General features: G+C 36.1%; 2 protein-coding genes across 2 annotated transcripts; both read right to left on the reverse strand.

The window, feature by feature from the left end:
* Positions 1-7,696: 7,696 nt before the first annotated feature.
* On the reverse strand, positions 7,697-8,395 carry LOC145112435 (uncharacterized). Its single transcript, XM_079048600.1, has one exon. The coding sequence runs from the start codon at positions 8,393-8,395 to the stop codon at positions 7,697-7,699; it is 699 nt and encodes a 232-aa protein (XP_078904726.1).
* A 57-nt stretch (positions 8,396-8,452) lies between these two features.
* LOC145112436 (uncharacterized) lies at positions 8,453-8,928 on the reverse strand. Its single transcript, XM_079048601.1, has 2 exons — positions 8,780-8,928; positions 8,453-8,672 (listed from the first exon to the last, which is right to left on the reverse strand). Exons 1-2 carry the CDS (start codon positions 8,926-8,928, stop codon positions 8,453-8,455), a joined length of 369 nt encoding a protein of 122 aa, XP_078904727.1.
* Positions 8,929-26,531: the final 17,603 nt, after the last annotated feature.

Below are 26,531 nucleotides of genomic sequence, written 5' to 3' on the forward strand. Positions count from 1 at the left end.
GAGGTGAGTCTCCTCACCATACCAATGGGTCGAAGGAACCAAGGTCGGCCCATTTTGTGATATGTGGTACACTAGTTGATGTAGTGATATGTGGTATACTAGTTGGTTATATGCTATGTGATATGCTAGTCTTTTTTGTGATATTTGCATGAAAGACCATGGGGGAGCCCGTGGCACTTGGATGTCAGACCATGTGGGGAATCTCATGGCATTCCAGGTAAAGACCATGAGGGGAAGCCCATGGCACTTGGATATCAAACCATGTGGGGGAGCCCATGGTTTTCCCGGTAAAGACCATGGGGGAGCCCATGACACATAGGTGTAAGACCTTGGGGGGAGCCCACGACATCCTGGAGTAAGACCCTGGGGGGAGCCCACGACATCCTTATATGTTTATATGCATGACTTATGTGATTAATATGGGTTATATGATTATGTGGATTATGTGGGGTATGCTCGGGGGAACTCACTAAGCATTAGTTTACAGTTTGTTGGTTGTTTCAGGTACTTTAGGATCTAAGGGCAAGGGCCCGGCGTGATGGCGCGGCATGCACTCTCTGGCGTTTTGTTTTGGGACACTCTGATATTATGAATAATTTATTTGATTTTATAGATTTTGAAAACAAATGTGAATGGAAATTTTATATCTTATGGAAATGATTTCATTATTTAAAATGAAAAATTTATCGGAAATTTGGTCTGTTACAAGTTTGGGTTAGGGTTGGGTTTAATTTGACCATTCATCAATCATCTGATTTTGATCTCACATACATACTCGATTGCCAACTTCCTACATAGATGATGACACCTACCCACGTCGACGACGATGATTGTAATTCCTAACACCCTTTCATTTTATCTAATTCAGAAATCATACATAAAAACATCATACTCCTAATCTTCCTTCGACATTGGTTCTGTTTTCTAAAATAATCTCACTCTCTGTATATCAGTCATTTATTTCTTGAATTATGTAACTCTCATATTACTGTATATAGGCATAATTTCATTTATTGAAAACAACTTAATTTGCAAGTTGATTAGGTTAGGAAGCGTACAAATTGATGAATGTTGGTGTAATTAACGCCAAGCAAACTGATTGATGTCAAAATATGCATGTGGGTCTGTCTGTGTTTGATACCCTTGTAATGAGGTCGGTTTGTTTTATAGAAAACTACCTGAGTGGAGGATCTTAAATCTTAATATTGACTATTGGCATGGCTCCTATAATTAACTTGTGTGACTTTGAAATTGTTGGTGGTAGATTGGCAACACATCTTTATTAATTTCTTCTTTTGTACTTAGTAGTAAGTATCATAAGTTAAATTCAACATTTCTATAATTGTATTGTTTTACTATATCTATGTCACCTAAAAGCTTATTATAAGTATTTTTCATGTAATTATTGGAGATTTTAGGACTTCCCCAGTTTTTGTATCAACGATCATTGAAGCATATCCGAAGGCTATAGGTACTCTAAATCCCAATTTATGTGATTGTTTCTGATTACCTTTAAGTAATATTGATTTCACATATACATCATAATCGACATAAAGGTATGTTTCTCCCATACAATACATATCATACACACAAAGGTGTGTGTGTTTCTTCTAAAACCATATCATTGCAGATGCTTTCTAAAAGAAGTGATTTAGGAATGTTATACTATGTTTTCCATTTTATATTGAAAGGGTCCTATATCCACTTTTTTCTATGATTACGAGATTATGTATTAAATTCCCTTTATATTCTGGATATGCCAATTAGCTCCGTAAAAATCAAGTTCTCTAGATGATGATTTTGGTTTACATGATTTTATTCTTCTTCTTTTTGGTTAACCTTAACATATAAATAGCAACGTACTTTCATTAATTACTACATTATAATTGAATTCTTTCTATTACAACATATGTGAAAGGATCTATGTAACTTCAACATTATACTTTTTAATATTCTTTCATATTAGGACATTATTCTTTAAAAAATGTATTCAAATATTTGTATAGTATTTGTATGATATTGCTATTATCTAGAAGACTTTGCAAAATAAAGAAAGAAACAAAAATAGGATGCTAGAATATACTAATCAATGAAAATATGTTACTATATAATGTGTTTAACCATATAGGTCACGATCAAGATTCAATGCATCATGCAAATATTTTTCGATGTGCATCTGTTTCTTATTTTACAATAAATATGTAGATAATAATGTTTTACTATTATTTAAGAAAATGAACAAACAACAACTATTTTAGTTGAAGGGTACTTTTGTCATTAAAAATGTTTATTTGGTCTTTTGATTTTGTGATTTTTTACAGGAAGATGACCATATTACAAAGATGGTTGGGAAGTGTGGAAAAAACCTTCTAGTTTAACATGAACAGTTGTTTCATCATATTACAAAGATGGTTGGGAAGCACGGAAAAATCCTTCTAGTTTTACATGAATAGTTGTTGTTGAATATACACTTTATTACCTTTAGAATTACTTCATTACCATTTTCAAGAACTTAGCTTTTTAAATTATTAATTTATTATGAAGTTCCAGGGTCACATGAACAAGGTCTTAATCAATCAAGTAGGTAGGTGTCGTATTGTCTCCTTTTACCACCTTACAACACAACGTTTTTGAATTATTGATGAATGTAACATAAAAGTGAGATGAATAGGAATAAATTACAAACAAAATTATGGTCCTCCAACTATCGTATTACTAAAACAATGACTTAGTTTTTAAATTACTATATTTACTTAGAATAATAAATTTGATTTGAAAAAACTAAAAGGAATACTACGATTTACAAAATAATAAGTTTTGAACAAAAAAAATTGAATTTTGATTTCACATGTAATTTCAAAATTGAGTAATATTATTATTGCATTCTTTTATAGTATTCATAAACGGTATTTGATAAAGACGTAAACACCAATGGCGTGTTAGCAAAAATATAACATCGTATGATTTTCGTCAAGTATCCTCCAACAAGATCCATAGAATATTTTTTGTATTTTGGTAAACCCTTGTACCCATTTTAAGTACACATCATTTGTATTAGATGTGTGGTAGGTTGCATAGAATCAAATTTGAAAAGCTCACAATGAAACCTATATAGTTCTCCTCCTACTTATTTAAATCTCTATAACTTAATCTATTTTTAGGTACACATAGAATTGCTAGTCAGTAGTTTTCATTTCTTTGAGCATCCTTATGGTGTCAAAAAGTTACGCAAATGGAATCAACTCCTTTGTGAATCAACCGTTAAATCCAAGTAAAAAGACCACTATACACCTTTTTTTCTATTTTGTTTTTCAAAACGATAGGGAATATATATGCGACTACAGTGCGGATGCAGGACGAAATCTCATGGGTAGCATGCTAAAAAATTTACATTACGGTGGAAAATTTACCAAAAAAGTTACATTATGTTGCAAAATTTGAAGGGTTGTACCGGCCACCCCACAAACCCTCTAAATCAGCCCTTGTGCGACTAATAAATAAAAAAATAATAACTAATCAATCATAAAAACTCATTGTTCAACCACCTTGGCTATCCTTTGTGTTCTCAGGTGATACCACAATATATTGTTATAGTTTTGGATGATTGTCAATCTTACAACGCAGAACAGAAAGTCATTGATCTTTCATGCATTTTAGTAGAACATATCTTTCAAGCTCATTGAACCTACAACCATGAATAAATTAGATTCAGATGTGAGATGAGAATTGTTGCTTCCTAGCACCACACGTTTTGATTTCGAACCACCAACAAACTTTTTTTATTATTCATGAATTTAATCATAACCTATAGTTTACCACCATGAAATCGTACTCTATGGATTTCATTATGGGTTTTGATCTTACCATATCAAATGGATTTGTTTTTTGTTGACTAAGTGGAGATTAGTAAGAGACTAATATTGGACATCGTCAAAAGTAATCAACATGGTGGTGTTATGGTTTAAAATGGGAGTTAGAGGTGGTAATTTGTGTGGTTGTTGTTGTTGCTTAGAGAGTGCAAGTGTAGCCATTTTATTTATATAATTATCCAAATCAAAATGGTTGATAAATGTTGCTAATTTATGTCTGATTTACTTCATCCAGTACTATCTCATGCGGTTGGCGGATAATTTTAATCTGAAATTTCTCCAAAAGGTTTTGTGAAGACTTGATTAAATCCTTCTGCGACCTATATGATGGAAATACGGTGTTCAAGATCACGTTGAGAACATAAAACTTTTGATTTTGCAATGGAAGACTTTGATAAAACATAAACAAAAATCCACAACAAGATCTACTACTAGAAAAAAGGAGGGATTTCCTATGAATATTTCCGAGGAAAAGGAATTTCTCGGTATTACCTACGAATTACCGAGGAAAATCTTAGGAATAACCATAAACGCGCTTTCCTCGGAAATCCCTCGGAAGTTCCTACACTTATCCTAGGATATATATAAATACCCAACTTTCCCTAGTATTTCTTTAGTAATATTTTTTTTTAACAATTTTTTTCTTGTAACAAAAAAATCACATCGAGTTTATGTAGAGAATCACTCATTGTTCCTACACCTTTCCTATGAAGGTTGTACCAACTACACTTTCCACGGTATTTCCTACGCTTTTCCTAGGATCTTTATAAATACCCAACTTTCCTCGGTATTTCCTTAGTAATATTTTTTTGAACAATTTTTTTTCTTGAAACAAAATAAATCATATCGACTTTAGTAGAGAATACAGTCATTGTTCATACACTTTTCCTACCGACAAAACATATCTCCTCGGAAATGCCTCGCAAATTTCCTCGGAAATCCCTTACAAAAAGTTTCCTAGGAGGGTTTTACCTACGCGCAACTTTTCCTCAGTATTTTCTCGGAAACACCGGTTGCCTAGGAATTTCCGAGAAAATTATCCCTCGGAAAATGCGTGTTTTTTTAATAGTGATCACGATACATATACATGCAATTATTTTATGTAAACAACCATAAAAGGATGATATAAACAAATTTTGTTATCCTTTGGTCTTCTCGGGAGGCTAAATGATGATGAAGGCAAGAAGTTAAATAGAATCCCTCTAGAGTTAGTCCACCAACAAGTTTGATGACACCTTGGCTTGATAGAACCACTCTTGTAAAATGCACAATTTCTTGAGCTTGAAGAATCAAACCTGAATTTGATCTTCAAGAGAGTGGATGCATGTAAGTTCTTTTTTCAACTAGCTTGAGAGAGAAACACATGTGTATGCTTATATGAACAAACTATTGCAGCCAAAGCACCTTTTATAGAGTGGTTTAAGTCTTACTTAAATGCTCTATTTACCCAAGCAAGTAACTAGCTTAATAATTTTAACAAGAGAGAAAGTTACATGCATTGGACCATCAAGAAGAGATGGTGGTTAGGATTTTTTAGGAAAAGAGAAGAAGAGAGAGAAATATGGAGTGTCAAATACTATAATTATTCTTCATGTCTTTTGTCATCTTTTATAAATTATACCCTTTATAAAATATAAAGTATGTGCTCACACTTATATATTTGTACTTACATATTTTATTTAACTTAACCCTTAAATTAAATAATATAAATTACACAAATATAAATCATTTATCCTTTTAAATGATAAGTCGCTTACATATATTAATTCATACTATATGAATTTTAGATATTATTTTCTAATTAAATAATAAAAACAAAAGTTATAACATTTTAAAATGAATCAAATTAACTAGTTAAAATGATTATTTTGATGTCTACTTGTTATTTGTGTCATCTTTTAGAATGATACGTTATTATCAATATTCTTTTATGATCACTATTGAACATACAAAACCAACACTATATTGTCTCATTTAGTTGTAGACTTGTAGTGGTGTAGTGATTTTCTCTTATATATTGATCTTGTGGGTTCATGATCTAAAATGTTGTTGATTTTATGTTAGTGGTGTAGTGATTTTCTCTTATATATTGATCTTGTGGGTTCATGATCTAAAATGTTGTTGATTTTATGTTGTACTTTTTTGAGCTAAAAGTAAAGGAATAACATAGATAAATAGGTGGTTTCATGGGAGAAGATGACTAGAGAAAATGGATGGGATGAGCAGTAGGATGAAGTGGTGACCTGATGGGTGGTTGGTGGTAGGCCATTTAGTACTTCAAATGTTTAATAAAATTATAAAATTGATTAAAAAATACAAAATACACAATTAATATAAAGGCAAATGTATCATTTTACATTAATTTAACTGAAATATATTAATATAGTTAGACAAAATGGGCATTGTTGCAAGATCTAGAAACCATATATATATATATATATATATATATATATATATATATATATATATATATATATATATATATATATATATATATATATATATATATATATATATATATATATACGTTTTCTATCAAATTTTCAATACTTAGACTAAACATATGAATATGAACAAAACACGTGAACCATTTCTATAATTTGGTGTTTCTTTCCAATTGATAATCCAAATGGTCAAAGTTGAATTATATGAAAGCATTCGCAAGTATTAATATGAAACTGTTTTTTTTCGGATATTAACCAAATGACCACATGTACTGCAAAATTACGAATATGATTTATTAACTCGCAAGAAACCATAATTTTACCTAAGAAAACCGAAAAACTTTAGAAAGATCAAATTATTTTTTGTGTATACTATTTTTGGCTATGTCTAATAGTTCTTAATAATCATTCGCAAGTATTAATAATTTGCTTGTTCCCGACATACGGTTCAACCACACATATATGTAATTAAGTTTTTATCGATAAACATCTAGCTTTGAAAAATTGTTTAATATTCCAGTTCTATTAGAAAATAAAATATCAATAAGGCGATATAATTATTACCATACTTCAATGAGAACGTACTTAGCAAATAACAATCCTCTCGCAACTAGTTGGTTCATTTCGTTTGTTGATATAATATTTCGTTCTTTAATTCAAAACTCTTAATGTAATTGTTTAAGAGTTCATGTAATTGTTTGGTTAAATTTATATCATTTTTGTTAAATATTATTTGCAAGTACTTATGTTTTGCATTTTCCTAATGAAACATTTAACCATGCATACATAAATGAGTATCATTAAAGAATCATGACACAACTATGTAGATGTGATTAATAAGAATACACAGCAAAATAATATTCCTTCATGATATCAGGCATTCAGGCCTATATTTATAAACCTATCCAATCCTTTCTCTGTTACCATGTTGTCAATCTCTTTAATGATCTCTCCTGCTAACCACTTTCTTTTCTCTCTTCTCATTTTTTATTTGGATGTTCCGATCCCTCATCTTTTAGAGCATTAGGTGTGGGCAACTAGATGTAACACCATTTTGGTGCCACATCACATACCACATCATCAATGGTGTTATAACACCAAGTGGGGAAATGGTCACCATGTTGTATCTTGTTATGACACCAACTTTTTTTCCATTTTATAATTTATTTTTTATTTTTTTTTCGAATTTATTTTTTTTTAATTTAGACAAATATTTTTTAAATATAACATAATAAATAAAACATAATGTTTAAAAATTATAAATAACATATAATAATTTTTAAAGATTAAAATTAACATAGAGATTAAATTACACATAACATCCAAATTAAAAAAAATAATAATAATAACATCCAAATTCAAAAAAAAAAAAAAAATACAACGCTATTCGTTATCATTATTGTTACCATAGAAGATATAATCCGCCAAGTCCTCTCGAAGTTGTCTGTGTTTATTTGCGTCCTGAATGTCAACAACGCGATGCAAATAATCTGTTGTTCCTGGTTGAAACTGAACGTGTTTGGGCTCCGTTGGGATATAGTGTGCAATATTTCGTCTTTTATCTTCTACTACCATGTTATGTATTATGATACATTCATACATGATATATCGTAGAGTTTCTAAATCCAATGGTCGTGCTGCATGTTCGACTATATGCCACTTCGCCTTCAACACTCCAAAAGCACGTTCCACATCCTTACGTGCACCTTCTTGTCTTCTCTTAAAAAATTTGTCTCGTTCTTCAACCGGGTGGCGGAACGCCTTCACGAATGTAGAATACTGAGGATAGATTCCATCTGTAAGGTAATATCCATATTTGTATTCGTTTCCATTCACCGTGAAAGGAGCATCCGGGGCCTTTCCATTCAAAAGATCGTCGAATATTGGCGACTGATCAAGAACGTTGACGTCGTTGTTGGAACCCGCAACCCCAAAAAATGCATGCCAAATCCATAAATCTTGAGAAGCAACATCCTCTAAAACCAACGAAGGTGATCTGTGATGACCACTTGCGTATTGCCCTTTCCATGCTACCGGACAATTTTTCCATTTCCAGTGTGTGCAATCAATGCTTCCGATCATTTCGGGAAACCCATGGCGTTCTTCATGCGCTGCATACAATTCTTGCAAATCATGTAACTAAGGTTTCCGCAAATACACGTCTCCAAATGTTTCAACAACACCCTTTGACAATGTATACAAACTCTCCCTTGCAGTTCTTTCGGACATTCTCATATAGTCGTCCATAGTGTCGGGTGACTCCCCCATAGCCATCAAACGAATGGCCGCAACATATTTCTGCAAAGTTGTAAACCGTCGTCTACCTCTAGCATCATATCTCAATTGGAAAAATTCATACCTAAACATATATTTACTACAGTTTAAAAATATATTGTATATGTTGTAAAATTAAAGAAACATGTACTAGATTTTTTTTTGTATAAAAGTATAGTAAAGAAGCGATACCGGCTTTCCAAGGTGTTGGCGATCCGTAGGAACACATCCCTACTCAAATGAAATATTCTTTTGAAGTCATTCGACCCGTATACACAATTATCCGCAAAGTAATCACGATATAGATGTTCGTGTCCTTCCACACGATTTCTATTTAACATCGCACGTCTTGTTAGTAGCGGGGCTGGGTCTGGTTGTAGCAGCTCGTTAGTATAATAATGATACATCATCCTGAAGAATATATCGTCATCGGAATCATCGGACGAGTCGAAAGGATCCATAATTTTTTTTGAAGATAATTGAGATTTATAGAGAGAAAGATAGAAGTTATGTGTTTAAAAATTGTTTAGATATAATAGGTATTTATATAGGAAAAAAAATAATTAATTTTAAAGTTTTTTTTTATTAAAATAACCGTTTTCAAACGGTTTATAATGGTAACGTTCCATTTTTACTCGTTTCATCTGGTCGAGACGGCAACGAGCAACAACGAGATGGGGGGGGGGGGGGTGTGCAGCTCGTCACGACGCCGTTGAGGCGTGCCACCTCATCCCCATTTCTTCTCGTTTGGCCCATACCGCATAGTCTTATAAAGGCTTGTGCTTGTACAAGTATGATTTTATTTTTATGGATTAGTCTATCTTTGTTGCAAAAGAAGCCACACAGATGAAGGCAAAAACTTTAAGAGATTATAACATCTAAAAGAGTTACTATATTTTCAATATAATAATATATATATATATATATATATATATATATATAGGTTTCAATTGAGAAAAAAAATGGTTGAGAATGGGGGAATCATTCTCAGCCAATCATTTAGTTAACATCTTAACATAAAATACACGGTGACAAACTTGTAAATATGATATAATATCCTTCAATCACAGACACGTAACTGTGGATAATTAGATAACAGTTCAAATATATTACTAATCTATCGTTCATCATCCAAATTTCTTCTCCAACCTTGAACGATCATCTAGAATTCTTCAATTAAATCATCGATCAACATAATCCAGTGTTAATCAATCGTCGATCTTCGTCAATAACACGTTTATCAACACCATTCAACAGTAGACAACAGAAATTCGTTTTTGGTTCTTTCAATCCAACATTCAATTCTGCTTGAATACGAGCATATATTCAACATCTACGGTTAATGATACTCCCAACGTCATTAGATCAACATCATCAATAATCAACAACAGTTCCACTTCATATCATCCATTCAACATCGATCATCAAACGAAACTTCGAAATTAAGGTTAGAAAAACCTCAAATCATTTTTTTTTTGAAAAATTTCATATAATTATCTGTTAATCTACTATTTTGTAAGTTTTAAATAGTCAAAGTGTTGTGCTTTTAGCATTTTTAAAAAAGCCAACTTGTATGCACTCCAACTGTTTGATGAAATTCATAAACTAAATTACCACGTTATATTCACATATGAATATGTTTTCGTACCTGAATCAATATATGATTATTAAAACACAAAACAAATATGCAAGTCTGTATGTTATTTATATGTGAATAACATACAAAAATTATATACACTTTTTAATACACCTTGTAATATTCATATGTGAATATACTGTGTAATATTCACATATGAATATATCATCTAATATTCATAAGTGAATATTAAATCTAATATTTACAAGTGAATATACTATGTAATATTCATATGTGATAACCATATAATACTATGTAATATTCAAATATAAAGATACTATCGAATATTCATAAGTGAATATACCATCTAATACCCACAAGTGAATATACTATGTAATATTCATATTCACAAGTGTATATACTATATAATATTCATATGTGAATATACTGTGTAAATCGCTATTATTATGAACTAACAATATATTTTCTTATCATTTTTGATGTGTATTCACATGTTTATCAGGTATGGATATAACTCAATAAATGAATAACATTTCAATCAATGGTTGGTTCATATCGTAGTGGTTGACGATTGGTTGACGTAATTGAGAAGATATCATTGACGAAGACAATATATTTTTATATTCATGTGTAAATGTTATACAATTTAATATATTCTTCATTTTGATCGTGTTAAATTCAAATGCGAATGATATTCATTAACCAATACAATGTCGTTTGTCCTAGTACAATGTTGAATTTACATGTAAAATAATATTGTTACAATATTTAAAAAAAATTATTCACAAACCAATTCTTATAGTGTATTATTTATTTTTATATATAAAGGTTTTATTCACAAAATAAATAAATCAACATGTATAGTTTATTCACATAAATAAAAATAAGAGATTATAATCATGTTTTTACTAGTGAGATTGAAGTTAGTAACATCATCAGTAAATATGTCATAGTGATTTCTAAACTTTATTCATTTATGAATAAATAACATGTCATGATGATGTCATCACCAGTAGGAATGAAAATTTAGTGACGTCATCAAAAAAATTTGCCGCAATAAAGTTTAGTTTCGGAATTGGACGAAATTCGCATATTTGATGTAAAATGGTGTGATTTACAAAACTCACAGCTTCGCCGTGACGTACGGTGTTTTTTGGCCATTCGGGATTATTTAGGGCCTCAAAATACGTTTTTATATTTTTATAATTTTCCTAAAAAAAAGTTATCATTTATACAAAAAAATGAATATAACATTAATAAAAAAATATGCTTATATATTAATTTATTAACCTAAAAAGATTAGTTGTATGTGAATAAATATATATTCTTATGAAATACTTTTTTATCTTTAATTTTATATATTTTGTAGTTCTCGGTTTTATTGACAATTTTATTCATTTGTGAATAATACATATATATTCACATTTGATTATTACATATATATATATTCATTTGTGAATATCACATATGTTCACATGTGGATAAAATTCTTCAAATATATGGTTATGTTCATGAACTTTCGATTGCTATCTGTTGTTTGATATTGGTGAAGGTTTCTTTAATGAAGTTTCGATGATTGGTGATCGTCAAATGATGTGATATCGATAAATATGGATTATTTTTAACAATTTTGCTTGATGTCAACGAAACTGGACAAGATTGAATCACGATTTACACTTAATAGTACGAATAAATGTTTTTAATGACGAATCACGACATTTTGATGAATAAACGAAGATTTTTGATGAAGAATTGATGTTTTTATGAAGTGTCGATGTCTTTTTTTTATGAAGAACATGTGACTTTGATAGCGAACAAGTAGTAGAACGTATGATGTTGATGAAGAACATATGATGTTGATGAAGAACACAGATGAACGATCGAGATGAATGAATAACAGATGGTGTTGATGAAGAATAGATAAACGATCTAGAAGAAATGGTATCTGTGATTGAAGGTTAATATATCATATTTACAAGTTTGCCACCGTGTATTTTATGCTAAGATGATAATTAAATGATTGGCTGAGAATGATTCCCTCATTCTCAACCCTTTTTATTTTCTCAATTGAACTTACCTCTCTCTCTATATATATATATATATATATATATATATATATATATATATATATATATATATATATATATATATATATATATATATATTTGTGTTCATCAACAAATAATTCATTGACAATAACATTTAAACACAAAATGTTACTCAGTGACAACTTAATACATATTATGAAAAATATAAAAAAAATAAATAATAATTTTCACATTTTTATATCATTGACATTTTCATTTGTGAAAGTTATTTGGCCCATTTAAGAGATGTAATGATTTTGTGGGATTTGGAATGACTCTGAAACTTGATGTTGAGACACAAGGGGTATTTTGAGAATAATGTTGGTAAATCGGATCAAGCCAAAAACTTTATGGGATTATAACATCTAAAAGAATTACTATAATTTCAGGAAAAAAAAATGTTCTCCCTAGGAGTATTCATGGTATATATGCATCAAACAAATTATTGTTTTTTATAACGATAGGGTAATTTGGGTAGTTTAGATGAAAAATGTAGAATGTTATAATTTGGTTGAACTTTCAAGTACAATGTCGTGATGAATGCAATTAAAAGTGAAGTGTGATAAAAAAGAAAAAAAAATTATATTTGGTTTTCTTTATTTCTTGTGCGAATGTGAGATTGTGAGCAAAAATAGTTACCGATCTCCTGTCCTGTCTTTGTCTTAAGAACCCGACTCAAAAGAGAAAAAAAGACCCGACTAAAAGTGATCGCACATTGCGAATGTGAGATTGTGAGCAAAAATAGTTACCGATCTCCTGTCCTGTCTTTGTCTTAAGAACCCGACTCAAAAGAGAAAAAAAGACCCGACTAAAAGTGATCGCACATTCAACTATTAAACTTCACTTTCATATCAAGCTAGCACTGGAATTCACTTTCAGGAATCATTGCTCCTGGCTCATAATTACATAGGCCACTTATAAGAATAAAATAGTTTTCGATTAGTTATTGCTATAATTATATTCAACTCTATACATTATCATTGTTCTTTAATTTATCTGATAAGTAAAGAGATGTTACTCATAACATAAAAGATGCTTCATCTATTAGAAAAATGGTTATCATTTGGGGGATAGGAAAACCATCAGAGAATTATAAGCTCTAAATTGTATCTACAGCGACTTAGATGCAACCCACAACAAATAACTTTTCTAAATATTAGTAAAGATTTTAGCTTAGAACACATATATCATTCATGACACGTTAACTGTGATGCATCTTCACCCTGGCAACTCATGATGATTAACACAAACATCAAAAAAAAATACAAGTAAACAACATAACAAATACACGAATTTGTTAGCGAGATGTCAAAAAACACCTCTTACAATGAAAACGTAACAAATTTTGAATAGTTTTCACAAGATCATGATGTTGGTTGTGTAGCAGCATGCAGAAAGTTTGTATAAATATACTTGATTGCTATAAAGCTTTAACTTTTACATAAATCAATGTAAAAATGTAACACCGTAAATTTTCAAACAAAAATTTTCATTTAAAACCCAAATATTTCATTTCAAAATCACAATTTCCACAAACATCAAGTTATCAAACACATGTCTCAAAAACTGTTATACACAGATCCATGACCCTCCAAAAAACATATCTCCAACGCAGGTGGGTGTACAATCAAGCCGGCGCCTTCCCGTGATCCTAAGAAGTACCTGAAACACATAACACATAACACAGTAAGCACGAAGGTTAGTGAGTTCCCCAAAATACCACACACAGCTCATTAGCCACTCTAGATTATAACTCAATAAGACCCTATGGTCAATGTGTCTCAGTGGGACCCTTTGGCCCCAACTCAATAAGCTCATAATAACAATAACATAAATCACAAGTCATGATGCAAAACATTAAGATGCACAGTTAAGCACAACAACATCTCAATCACACAAAGGTACCACTCAGGGTAAGTATAGTGAGAAGACTCACCTCGTAAGCTCGCAAGTAAAAGTCTCGTACTCGGAAATCTCGAACTAGCCTCAGCCTAACACATAGGATAATCATCTCTAATTAATACTCTACTTATACTCACATATACCAAAGGTTGTTCTTTCTTTCTCTCTAACTCTTGGAATGGGTAAAATACCATTTTACCCCTCCCTTGTCTCCATTACTCATATTGACCAAACCTTAAAGTCAACAGAAGTCAACTCGATTCAATAGTCCAAGTTTGACCCGACCCGCCGAGTGCATCTATGCGACTCGTCGAGTCCATCTGTTTTCCTCAGAAGTCTTATGAAAGGTACACCTCAGATCGTCGAGTTGACCCCCAACTCGTCGAGTTTCCGCATGATCAAGCTCATCGGGACAAACCCTAACCGACTCGTCGAGTCAGGACATGGACTCAGCGAGTCTCTTTGATCTGATTTCTCATTCAGACGTTTTAAGGCAGATCCATAACTCCAAACACTAGATCTACCATCCTAAGGCTCGATTGTCACGTAAAGCTTCGATCTTTACGCTCATGCATGGTGGTTTTGCTCCAATCTACCAATACATGTTCTCACAAGGTGTTAAACACCATACTCGTCATATAGATGGATAAAGTTGGGACCTTTGGGCTCTAGGGACCTCACAAGGTCCAGATCTGAGGTTTAAACGTCTAGATAACTTAGTATGCTCAAATTCCCAAATAAAATATGATGAAACCCCTAATTTCTCAAACTCATGAGATCTAACCAAATAAAAGGGAAAGGTTCAAGCTTTTTACCTTCCACTTGAAGCTCTGGACGAAATGGCCTGAACCCCAACAGCTCCTTCTTGTTTCTTGCTGAACAAACTCCTCTTCCTCCTCCAAGAGGCACTAAAATCCTTCAAGGTTAGCTTGGAGACTCTTTCAGCTCACTACACTCGTTTAGGGTTTCACACAGTAGGGTTAAGCAGCTGGTGAGTCGCAAATGAGGCTATAAGTATCCTTATATAGGCCCCACACCCGAGGATTTAGGGTTTCTCTTCACAACGTCTACTCAGCGAGTTGACTCTATGACTCATCGAGTAGATTATTAATCCCTCGTGGCACAACGCGTCTCTACTCGACGAGTTGTAGCACCAACTCGTCGAGTTGATCAATAGCTCTCAAAATTAAATAAAAAAACAATATACCGGGAAGTCCGGATGTTACAATTCTCCCCCACTAGGACCAGACTTCGCCCTCGAAGTCATGCTCTGGAAATAGCTCTGGGTACTGCTCTCGCATCTCGGATTCCGACTCCCAAGTCAACTCGGACCCTCTCCGATGTTGCCACTGGACCTGAACCAGGGGTACCTCTTTGTTCCTCAGAACCTTCACCTTTCGATCCAAGATCGCAATCGGCCTCTCAATATAATTTAGGCTCGCGTCCACCTGAATGTCCTCTAATGGAACCACTGCCATCTTATCGGCTACACACTTTCTCAGCTAAGACACGTGGAAGGTGTTATGAATCTGAATCAACTTTGCAGGTAGCTCCAACCGGTATGCTACCACACCCACTCTGGCGGTCACTCTGAAAGGACCGATGTTTCGGGGCCCCAGCTTGCCCCGTTTCCTGAATCGGATCATCCCTTTCCATGGGGATACCTTCAGGAGGACAAAGTATCCAACCTGGAACTCTAACTCGGAACGTCACCGATCGGCGTAAGTCTTCTGGTGACTATGGGCTGTCAGTAATCTCTGCCTGACATGTTGAATCTGATCAGTCGTCTTCAGCACTATCTGAGTGCCACCCATCACTCTCTGCCCTACCTCCCCCCAACAAATGGGAGTCCGACACCTCCTCCCGTACAGAAGCTCAAAGGGAGGCATACCAATACTCAAATGATGGCTGTTGTTGTAAGAAAACTCAGCCAAGGGCAGATATGTGTCCCAACTTCCACCAAAGTCCATAACACATGCTCGAACCATGTCCTCGAGCGTCTGAATCGTCCGCTCACTCTGCCCGTCGGTCTGGAGGTGGTAGGCTATACTGAAGTGCAATCCCGTACCCAACTCCTCATGAAACTTCTTCCAGAACCTGGAAGTAAAGCGCACATACCGATCTGACACTATCGATGTCGGCACCCTATGCCGAGCTACTACCTCTCTTACATATATCTCGGCCAGTCTCTCTACAGAAGAACTCTCACTAATAGCAAGGAAGTGAGCGCTCTTTGTCAACCGGTCCACAATCACCCAAATTGCATCGACACTTCGCGTGGTCCTCGGCAATTTGGTGATAAAATCCATGGAAATTTGTTCCCGCTTCCATTGGGGAACCTCTAGTGGCTGCAACCTTCCATGAGGACGCTGGTGCTCGGCCTTAACCCGATAACAGGTCAAGCACCTCTCGACTACCCAAGCCACATCCCTCTTCATACTGGGCCACCAATAATCTCTCTTCAGGTCCAAGTACATCTTAGTGGCTCCTGGATGGATCGAGAATCTCGATCTATGCGCCTCCTCCATCAAAATTTGGCGAGCTCCGCCCATATAGAGCACCTAGATCCGCCCTAGGAAAGTCATAAGCCCTCGACTATCTGTCACCTGCCCAATCACCCGCTCCCTCTTGGGGTTCTCCGGTCTCACGGCCTCCACCTGGGCTTCTCGAATGATAGCTAATACTGGAGTCATCACCGTCATCCTCATACACACATCTCGGATCGGAGCGCTCTCGGCTCTACGGCTCAGGGCGTCGGCTACCACATTAGCCTTACCCGAATGATACAGGATCTCACAGTCATAGTCTTTCACCACATCCAACCACCTCCTCTGTCTCATATTCAGGTTGGGCTGATCCATGAGATACTTCAGGCTCTTGTGGTCCGTGTATATGGTACACTGAACACCATAAAGGTAGTGGCGCCAAATCTTGAGGGCGAACACCACCGCCCCTAACTCCAAATCATGGGTGGGATACCTCGTCTCATGAGGTTTCACCTGCCTCGACGCATATGCTATCACGTGACCCCTCTGCATCAACATTGTGCCCATCCCTCAAATAGACGCATTGCAATAGACCACATAGTCCGGAAGCGCTAACACAGGAGCTTCGCACAATCTCTGGCAAAGAGCTCGAATGATGCCTGCTGCTCAGGCCCCCAAACAAAAGTAACACCCTTCCGGTTCAATCTGGTGAGAGGAACTGCAATCTTGGAGAAAACCTTGATAAGTCTCCGATAGTAGCCGGCCAATCCTAGAAAACTCCTGATCTCGGATGGGGATCTCGGCACCTCCCATCGCATAACCGCCTCAATCTTGGCCGGATCGACCAATATCCCATTCTGATTAACGAGATGTCCGGGAACTGGACCTTTCGTAACCAGAAATCACACTTGGAGAATTTGGCAAACAGCCTCTCCGACCTCAAAACCCCAAGAACCTCTCGCAGATGCTCCTCATGTCGCTCTCTGGATCTCAAATATACTAAGATATCGTCGATGAACACTGTTGGATTAGGTGTCTAAGCCCATAACTATAATTGGTATGTACTTGAATTGATAGCAGCACAGTCCTTTTGGGTTGCCCTCAACCTAGCAACTGGACAAGGAAATTATGAAAGGAGAGATATTAATTTATAAGATTAATAAATTAATATAAATGATTTATTAATATGTTAATGGATTAATATATTAATTAGAAATCATTATGTTTAATTAATTGTTAGCCAGAAATTAATCAGAATTGATTTTGGGGTTAAAAGAATTAATTATAAGGTGCAGGGACTAGTTTGCAATTATCTAATAGTTGAGTGGAAGGCTCTAGAACCCCCTTGGAAGAGGGTGGACGAAATCTTTAGGGGAAACCCTAATAATTTCGTCCATAGGGGCTTGGATAAGGCCCTTGGGTTTGCTTAGGCCCTAAGCAAAGGATAACTAGGGTTTCCCTTAAACCCTAGATCCCTCAGCTATATAAGGAGCCTCCTGGTTCATGTTTTTGGGACTGATTCTTTGGAAGAATACCTTGGCCGACATTGCATACTCCCTCTCCTCTTTCTTCTTCTACTTTCCTTCTTGCTAGTCATTGGGTGTGATTCCATTAGAGGCATTACACTTGTGGTGCTAAAGCTTCCAAGAAGATCAAGATCAAGATCAAGATCAAGGGAATATCAATTGTTTGCTATAACAATTGAAAGGTATGTAAACCCTAAACCCTAGTTTACTATTTTCGAAAATAGCCTCTCTCCTCTAGGGTTCTTGTTTTGCAATTCAAAGTTGTATGTTCAATAGTTAAAACATAGATCCAAAGTAGGTTGCATGTGAACTTAGGAATTGTTTTCTAGTTTATTTGTTGTACCTAAAACCCTTCAGTGGTATCAGAGCCAGGTTGTTTTAAATTGAATTGCTATAAAAGTTGAATTGCAAATTAGGGTTTATAGCCATTAAACCCTAAAGGCCAAATTTTCGCAATTAGGGTTTTGGATTGAAGGGTTTTCGAAAACCCTAGCCTCCAAAGAACCCTAATCGAAATTAGGGTTAGGGTTTTGAAAACCCTAGCCTCCTCCCTTATGAATTTCGAAATATGCTAGAGGATAACTAGGGTTTCTTGTTTTTGGATAATTGTTACTTAATTAGATTAATTGGATAATTATCCTTACCCTATTTTTCGAAATTTAGAGGGATAAGGATTAGGATTAAATTAATGGATTAATTTAATTAGATAATCCTTACAAGATTTAATAATTTGATTAATAGTTAATTAAAAGATAAATATTAAATCTAGTTAATTGGTTTATTTAAATTTAAATTTAATAGCTTAAATTTCGAAATTTATAAACCCTTGAAGTTTTAAAATGTTTTAAAACACACCTCATATATATATTATAATTAAAAGTTTAATATTATATATGTATAAGAATATGGTCAGTCAAATCGCTAGTATGCCTCATTCACGAAGCTAATCTATAAGGGGGGTATAAGGAAACTGCCTATAAAATGGTAGTTGAATGGGTGTCCACTCTCACCCACCGCTTCCTTGATTAGTGGAGGGTCGTTAGCAGAACGGATTTGATAGGACAACTACTTCTCATTAAAAGTATAATGATATTAAAAGTACTAGAACATTATTTTCAAAAATCCCAACTCTAGTTACTTTAGGAAAAATGTGAAAAGTATGCTAATCCATGAAATTGCACATTATGCTTTATTGGTCGTTAGTGGAGCGTGTGTGGTTAACCAGCACACTAAAAGGCACTAATAAAGAGTAGTAATGGGTATCTCATAATTGTCATTTTGATGGAGCGTGTGTGGTTTACCAGCACATCAATAGTTAATGATAAAGACATTGAGGTTACCAAGCACATTTGCATGGTTATTCAGATCTTGTTTGTGATCCTCGGCATCCCAGTCACAAATAGAAGAGCATAATCTGAGATTAAAACATGCCATTGAATAGTTTCAATGTATCTCAAAAGAATTAGGAATTTCACTTCGTTTGTTTCGTCTAATGGTGGAATTGGTGAATCGTCATTCACCTACCTTTATGAAATTTGCACTTGGATCTCGGCATCCCATTTCTAAGTTGTGAATCTTCATAGTTGGATCCTAACCTTGATATTATATCTTTGGGTTATTCTATTAAGGTATCTTGAAATCTAACTAAAACTTTCTTTCTTTTCAGATGTCTACTCCTGGAAACACTTCTGCTTCATCCTCCTCCAACCAGAACTTCTCTTTGCTCAATATCTGCTCCAAAGTCGTTATGGATGGCTCAAACTATAACGATTGGATGCGCAACATCAAGATGGCTCTTCGTTTCGAGAACAAAGAATATGTTCTTGAAAAGGAGCTCAAAGAGCTTGATGAGAATGAAGCTACTCCTGAAGATCTTGCTGCCTACAAGAAACATTACGATGATGCTACCAAAGTGGCATGCATCATGGTGGCAACTATGTCCCCAGAACTGCAGAGGTACTATGAGGACTACTGGCCTTTCGAGATGAACAAGGACCTTATGGAAAAGTACCATAAGCGAGCTCGTCAAGAAAAGTTCGAAGTAGTCAAGTCACTCATGGCTTGCAAGATGAAGGATGGGGAGTCGGTAGTGTCACATGTGCAAAGAATGCAACGCTACATAGAGCGTTTGGTCAAGCTCAATATTCACTTTGATGAGGAATTGGCCATTGACATGGTCTTGAACTCACTTCCTGAATGTTATGGTCAGTTTATTCTAACTTACCATTTGAACAATACTGAGCAGACCTTGGCCCAATTGCACAACTTGTTGCAGACAGCTGAGGCAGGGATGAAGGGTAAAAGTATACCCTCCACACCTACGAGTGCCCCTGTTTTGGCTATTGGACAGGGAAAGGGGAAAAAGAGGAAAGGTCCTCCCAAGCAAAACTGGAAGAGCAAGGCTCAAGCTGGGTCATCTAGTAATGGCCCAAAGGCTAAGCCCAATGGTTCCACTCCCCATGTTTCTGATCCAAAAGAGGCAGTTTGCTTTTACTGCAACCAAAAGGGGCATTGGAAGAGATCTTGCCCACAGTATCTGCAAGATATCAAGGATGGCAAAGTGAAGCCATCTTCGGCAGGTATTTACACTATTTCTGCTAATAACTCATTATCTTCTCGTTCATGGGTCCTTGATACAGGATGTGGTTTTCATATCTGTTCTGATTTGCAGGGTCTAAAGGAAAGTGAGGAGATAGAGCGAGGAAGGATAAACCTGATCATGGGAAACAGAAAGTCTTCACCAGTAACCAAGATCGGAGTTTATCAGCTTCTGCTTAGTAATGATGTTAGATTAGATTTAATAAATTGTTGCTATTCGTCTGAGATGACGAGAAACATTATTTCATTTCATGCATTGTTCAGACAAGGTTTTACATATTCTTTTAATGATTTGAATGGTTCAATTTCTGTTTATAAGAATGTTGTTTTTATGTTTGAAGCTTTGCCTTGTAATGGTGTGTATGAAACAGTGACTTGTGTTGATAGCTTAGGAAATAGTGTACTTAATATTGACTTGTCTAATAGTGTAGACAAGGCATGCTTGTGGCATTGTCGTCTTGGACACATTAACAAGAAACGCATAGCCCAACTCCAAAAGGATGGAGTGTTGGAATCATTTGACCTAAAGTCAGATGATATGTGTGAATCTTGTCTTTTGGGAAAGATGACAAAATCACCATTCACAGGGTCTTGTGAAAGAGGTGAAGGTCTGTTGGATCTCATACACACAGATGTGTGTGGGCCCTTTAGATCAACTACAAGAGATGCTAATCGATTCTATGTGACTTTCACTGACGATTATAGCAGATATGGATATATCTACTTGATCAAGCATAAGTCAGAAACTTTTGAAAAGTTCAAAGAGTTTAAACATGAAGTCGAAAATCAATTGGGCAGAAAGATAAAGATACTTAGATCCGATAGAGGCGGGGAGTATCTTAGTATCGAGTTTAACGACTATCTGAAAGAATGTGGGATAGTCTCACAATTGACTCCTCCTAGGACACCACAGTTAAATGGTGTAGCTGAGAGGCGCAATCGAACCTTGTTAGACATGGTTCGTTCTATGATGAGTCGGGCTTCGCTTCCTATTCACTTCTGGGGGTATGCCTTAGAGACAGCCGCCCACATCCTCAATCTTGTCCCTACAAAGAAGGTTGCCAAAACACCTCACGAAATGTGGACAGGGAAAGTTCCCTCGTTAGCACATGTTAAAGTCTGGGGTTGTGAAGCTTTCGTAAGACGAGAGACTCACGACAAGCTAGCAGCTAGAAGTGAGAAATGTGTTTTCATTGGTTACCCAAAGCAGTCTTTTGGATATTTGTTCTACAGGCCTAGTGAGAACGTGGTCTTTGTAGCACGAAGAGGAGTCTTTCTTGAAAGAGAGCTCATATTCAAAGAGGACAGTGGGAGCACTATTGATCTTGAAGAAATTCAAGAGTCAGCCAATGAAGGAACCTTAGATGACACTAGCACTCAACCAGAGGAAACAGTTCCTGTTGAACCAATTGATAACTCATTACCTCTTAGAAGATCCACTAGGGTGAGTGTGCCACCTGAGTTGTATGGTTTTCATATTACTTCAGATGGTGACACATTCATAAGTGACAGAACACTGGTAAACTTAGATGAACCAGTCACTTATAAGGAAGCAATGGCAGGCCCAGAGGCTTCCAAGTGGAAAGAGGCAATGGACAGCGAGATTAAGTCCATGTATGACAACCAAGTTTGGAATTTGGTTGATAGTGCACCAGGTCGCAAGACAGTTGGGTGCAAATGGATCTTCAAGAAGAAGACAGACATGGATGGGAATGTGCACACATTCAAAGCTCGACTGGTTGCAAAAGGTTTCACTCAAACCCCAGGGGTTGACTATGATGAGACCTTCTCACCAGTAGCTAAGATTAAATCTATTAGGATATTGCTCGCCATAGCTGCCTTCCATGATTATGAAATCTGGCAGATGGATGTCAAAACTGCTTTCCTTAATGGGAAGTTGGCTGAAGATGTTTACATGAGTCAGCCAGAGGGTTTTGTTGATGCAAAGTTCCCCAATAGAGTGTGCAAGCTTGAGAAATCCATTTATGGATTGAAACAAGCATCTCGCAGTTGGAATCTTTGCTTCCATGAGAAAGTCAAAGAGTTTGGTTTCTCTAGAAGTGAAGATGAGTTTTGTGTGTATATCAAGGCTAGTGGGAGTATAGTAACTTTTCTGGTGTTATATGTCGATGACATATTACTCATTGGTAACGACGTTCCAACCTTGAAAGAAGTTAAGTCTTGGCTTGGAAAGTGTTTTGCCATGAAAGACCTTGGAGAAGCTGCCTATATTCTTGGGATTAGAATAATGAGAGATAGAAAGAAGAGACTAATTGGACTTAGTCAGAGCACATACTTGGATAAGGTACTAAAGAGGTTTAGTATGGAAAATTCCAAGAAGGGAGAGCTACCTATCCAGAGCAATACCAAATTGAGTAAGACTCAATGTCCGAGTACAGATGTTGAAATAGATGACATGAGTCGTGTACCTTATGCTTCCGCTGTCGGATCGATCATGTACGCTATGACATGTACTCGCCCTGATGTGGCATTTGCTTTGAGCATGGTCAGTCGCTATCAGGGAAACCCAGGTAGAGCTCATTGGGTAGCAGTTAAGAATATACTCAAGTATTTGCGAAGGACAAAGGACTGGGTCCTTGTGCTTGGTGGTAGTGATACTTTGAGAGTAGATGGTTACAGTGATGCCAGCTTTCAGACGGATAGAGATAACTTTCGTTCTCAGTCAGGCTGGGTGTTTTTACTGAATGGAGGAGCAGTTACTTGGAAGAGTTCCAAGCAAAATACGGTGGCTGATTCTACTTGTGAATCAGAGTACATAGCAGCAAGTGAAGCGTCGAAAGAAGCAGCTTGGTTGAGGAACTTCATCGGGGATCTCGGAGTTGTTCCAACCATCCAGGAGCCTATGGAACTGTTCTGCGATAATGAAGGAGCGGTTGCCTTGACAAAGGAACCAAGAGATCATGGTAAGACCAGACATATCGACAGAAAGTACCATTTCATCAGACATAGAGTAGAAGAAGGCCATCTTATAGTAAAGAGGGTGTCATCTGAAGATAACCCAGCAGATCCTCTCACAAAGGGTCTGAGTAGGGCTACGCATATTCAGCATGCTCGGAGCATAGGACTGAAAGATGATATTAGTTTTAGTAGTTAGATTAGTTTTTGAAACTTGTAACAAAGTAAATGTAATTGACTTTTGGTGATTAAATAATAAAGTATTATTTATAAGTTTGGCTACTACCTTTTGTCGATTGTTTATTATTGTGTTTCATTTTTGCATGTTTTACTTCCTGAATAATGAGATTATTCAAACTCCACAGTCGCTCGTACTCTTGGAAGTAAGTAGTGAATTAAGACTGTCATGAATTGGATTGCAGATTGTCTAAGGATAGACATGGCAATAGAATTGCTGCAATGTTCATGAGTACTCAGAAATTGAGATTTGAGTATTGGATAAACCCTCGCTCAGAGTATTACTTCATGGAATTCATCACGAGTAATACTGAGACGATAATATCTTATAATCTTGAAACGAAGATATATGAGTTGTAATTTACAAGTCGGTTGTGCATTGGTGATACGAAAACGCATCAGTAACTTGGTGTTATAAAACGTATTGTCATGCATAATTTGATGAGTAAAAGATACAAGCATATGAGTCAACGTTTATTCGTTCCTTTTGCCCAAACAGGAAAAGCGATATCTGTGGGCCCCTCGATGATTTGGTGTTGACTTATGTGCTGGGCCCAGCCAGGACTAAATTGATGTGTTCGATTAGAAGTCCTACATCATCACAAATCAGGAATCGGGAAACATAGATTCTGGACAAACAGATTGATTACATTCCATGTCTTTTGTCTGGGGATATCAAGCAGAACGAAGGGTTATATGATCACTTATCTTAGGACACGTAACTGACTGGGTCAGAGTTCGGCAGCAGCTTTTGGAAGCCACAATTTGCTGGTCAAATTTAGAAGGCATACTAGCAATTATAGTTACAGACTTATCCAAGTGGGAGACTGTTGGATTAGGTGTCTAAGCCCATAACTATAATTGGTATGTACTTGAATTGATAGCAGCACAGTCCTTTTGGGTTGCCCTCAACCTAGCAACTGGACAAGGAAATTATGAAAGGAGAGATATTAATTTATAAGATTAATAAATTAATATAAATGATTTATTAATATGTTAATGGATTAATATATTAATTAGAAATCATTATGTTTAATTAATTGTTAGCCAGAAATTAATCAGAATTGATTTTGGGGTTAAAAGAATTAATTATAAGGTGCAGGGACTAGTTTGCAATTATCTAATAGTTGAGTGGAAGGCTCTAGAACCCCCTTGGAAGAGGGTGGACGAAATCTTTAGGGGAAACCCTAATAATTTCGTCCATAGGGGCTTGGATAAGGCCCTTGGGTTTGCTTAGGCCCTAAGCAAAGGATAACTAGGGTTTCCCTTAAACCCTAGATCCCTCAGCTATATAAGGAGCCTCCTGGTTCATGTTTTTGGGACTGATTCTTTGGAAGAATACCTTGGCCGACATTGCATACTCCCTCTCCTCTTTCTTCTTCTACTTTCCTTCTTGCTAGTCATTGGGTGTGATTCCATTAGAGGCATTACACTTGTGGTGCTAAAGCTTCCAAGAAGATCAAGATCAAGGGAATATCAATTGTTTGCTATAACAATTGAAAGGTATGTAAACCCTAAACCCTAGTTTACTATTTTCGAAAATAGCCTCTCTCCTCTAGGGTTCTTGTTTTGCAATTCAAAGTTGTATGTTCAATAGTTAAAACATAGATCCAAAGTAGGTTGCATGTGAACTTAGGAATTGTTTTCTAGTTTATTTGTTGTACCTAAAACCCTTCAAACAAGATCATCAACCGGTCCAACATAGGCATGCACACCCGGTTCATGAGATCCATGAATGTCGCTGGTGCGTTGGTGAGCCCGAAGGCATCACCACAAACTCGTAATTCCCATAACGAGTTCTAAAGGCCGTCTTCTGTATATCCTCCTTGCATACTCTCATCTGGTGATATCCGGATCTCAAATCAATCTTGGAAAACCAAGATGCCCCCTGCAGCTGATCGAATAAACCGTCGATCCTCGGAAGTGGATAACGGTTCTTGACCATCAACTTGTTCAACTCCCGGTAATCGATGCACATCCGGTGCGAACCATCCTTTTTCTTGACAAAAAGGATCGGCGCTCCCAACAGCGAGCTACTTGGTTGAATAAATCCCTTCCCCAGCAGCTCCTGAAGCTGAGAGGATAACTCCTGCATCTCTGGTGGCGCAAGACGATAAGGTGCCTTGGAAATAGGTGCCGCCCCCGGAACCAAATCAATCCGGAACTCCACCTGCCTCTCGGGAGGCACACCCGGCAACTCCTAGGGGAAAACATCCGGAAACTCGCACACTATCGGAACCTCGGCGGTAGAACTCGGCCTCTCTGACACAATCCATGTATCCATCACATACGCCAGAAGGCCCACACAACCCTGCTGTAAACTCTGCCTCGCCCTGGAAGCAGAGCAGAAAGCTGACCCAGATCTGGTACCCTCGCCATATACTGTAAGCACTCCCCCACTAGGGTCTCATATAGTCACCATTTGATGCTCACAATCGATCACTGCTCCAAAACGGCTCAACCAATCCATGCCCACGATGACACAGACATCACCCATCGTGATCGGTATCAGGTCAATCGGAAACTCGACACCAAAAATCTCCAACACACATCCTCGGAATACATCAGTAGCAAAAACCGCATGCTCATCGGCTA

This window comes from Lactuca virosa, chromosome 5 (genome assembly GCF_052849685.1).
Source record: "Lactuca virosa cultivar CGN04683 chromosome 5, Lactuca_virosa_CGN04683_v6, whole genome shotgun sequence".
NCBI lineage: Eukaryota > Viridiplantae > Streptophyta > Magnoliopsida > Asterales > Asteraceae > Lactuca > Lactuca virosa.

What these genes read in the sequence shown, in the direction of transcription:
- LOC145112435 (XM_079048600.1), bottom strand. Translation starts at nt 8,395, where the DNA reads ATGATCGGAAGCATTGATTGCACACACTGGAAATGGAAAAATTGTCCG.
- LOC145112436 (XM_079048601.1), bottom strand. Translation starts at nt 8,928, where the DNA reads ATGTTAAATAGAAATCGTGTGGAAGGACACGAACATCTATATCGTGAT. An exon ending in GCCAACACCTTGGAAAGCCG is followed by an intron (nt 8,673 to 8,779) that starts GTATCGCTTCTT and finishes ATATATGTTTAG; the next exon opens with GTATGAATTTTTCCAATTGA.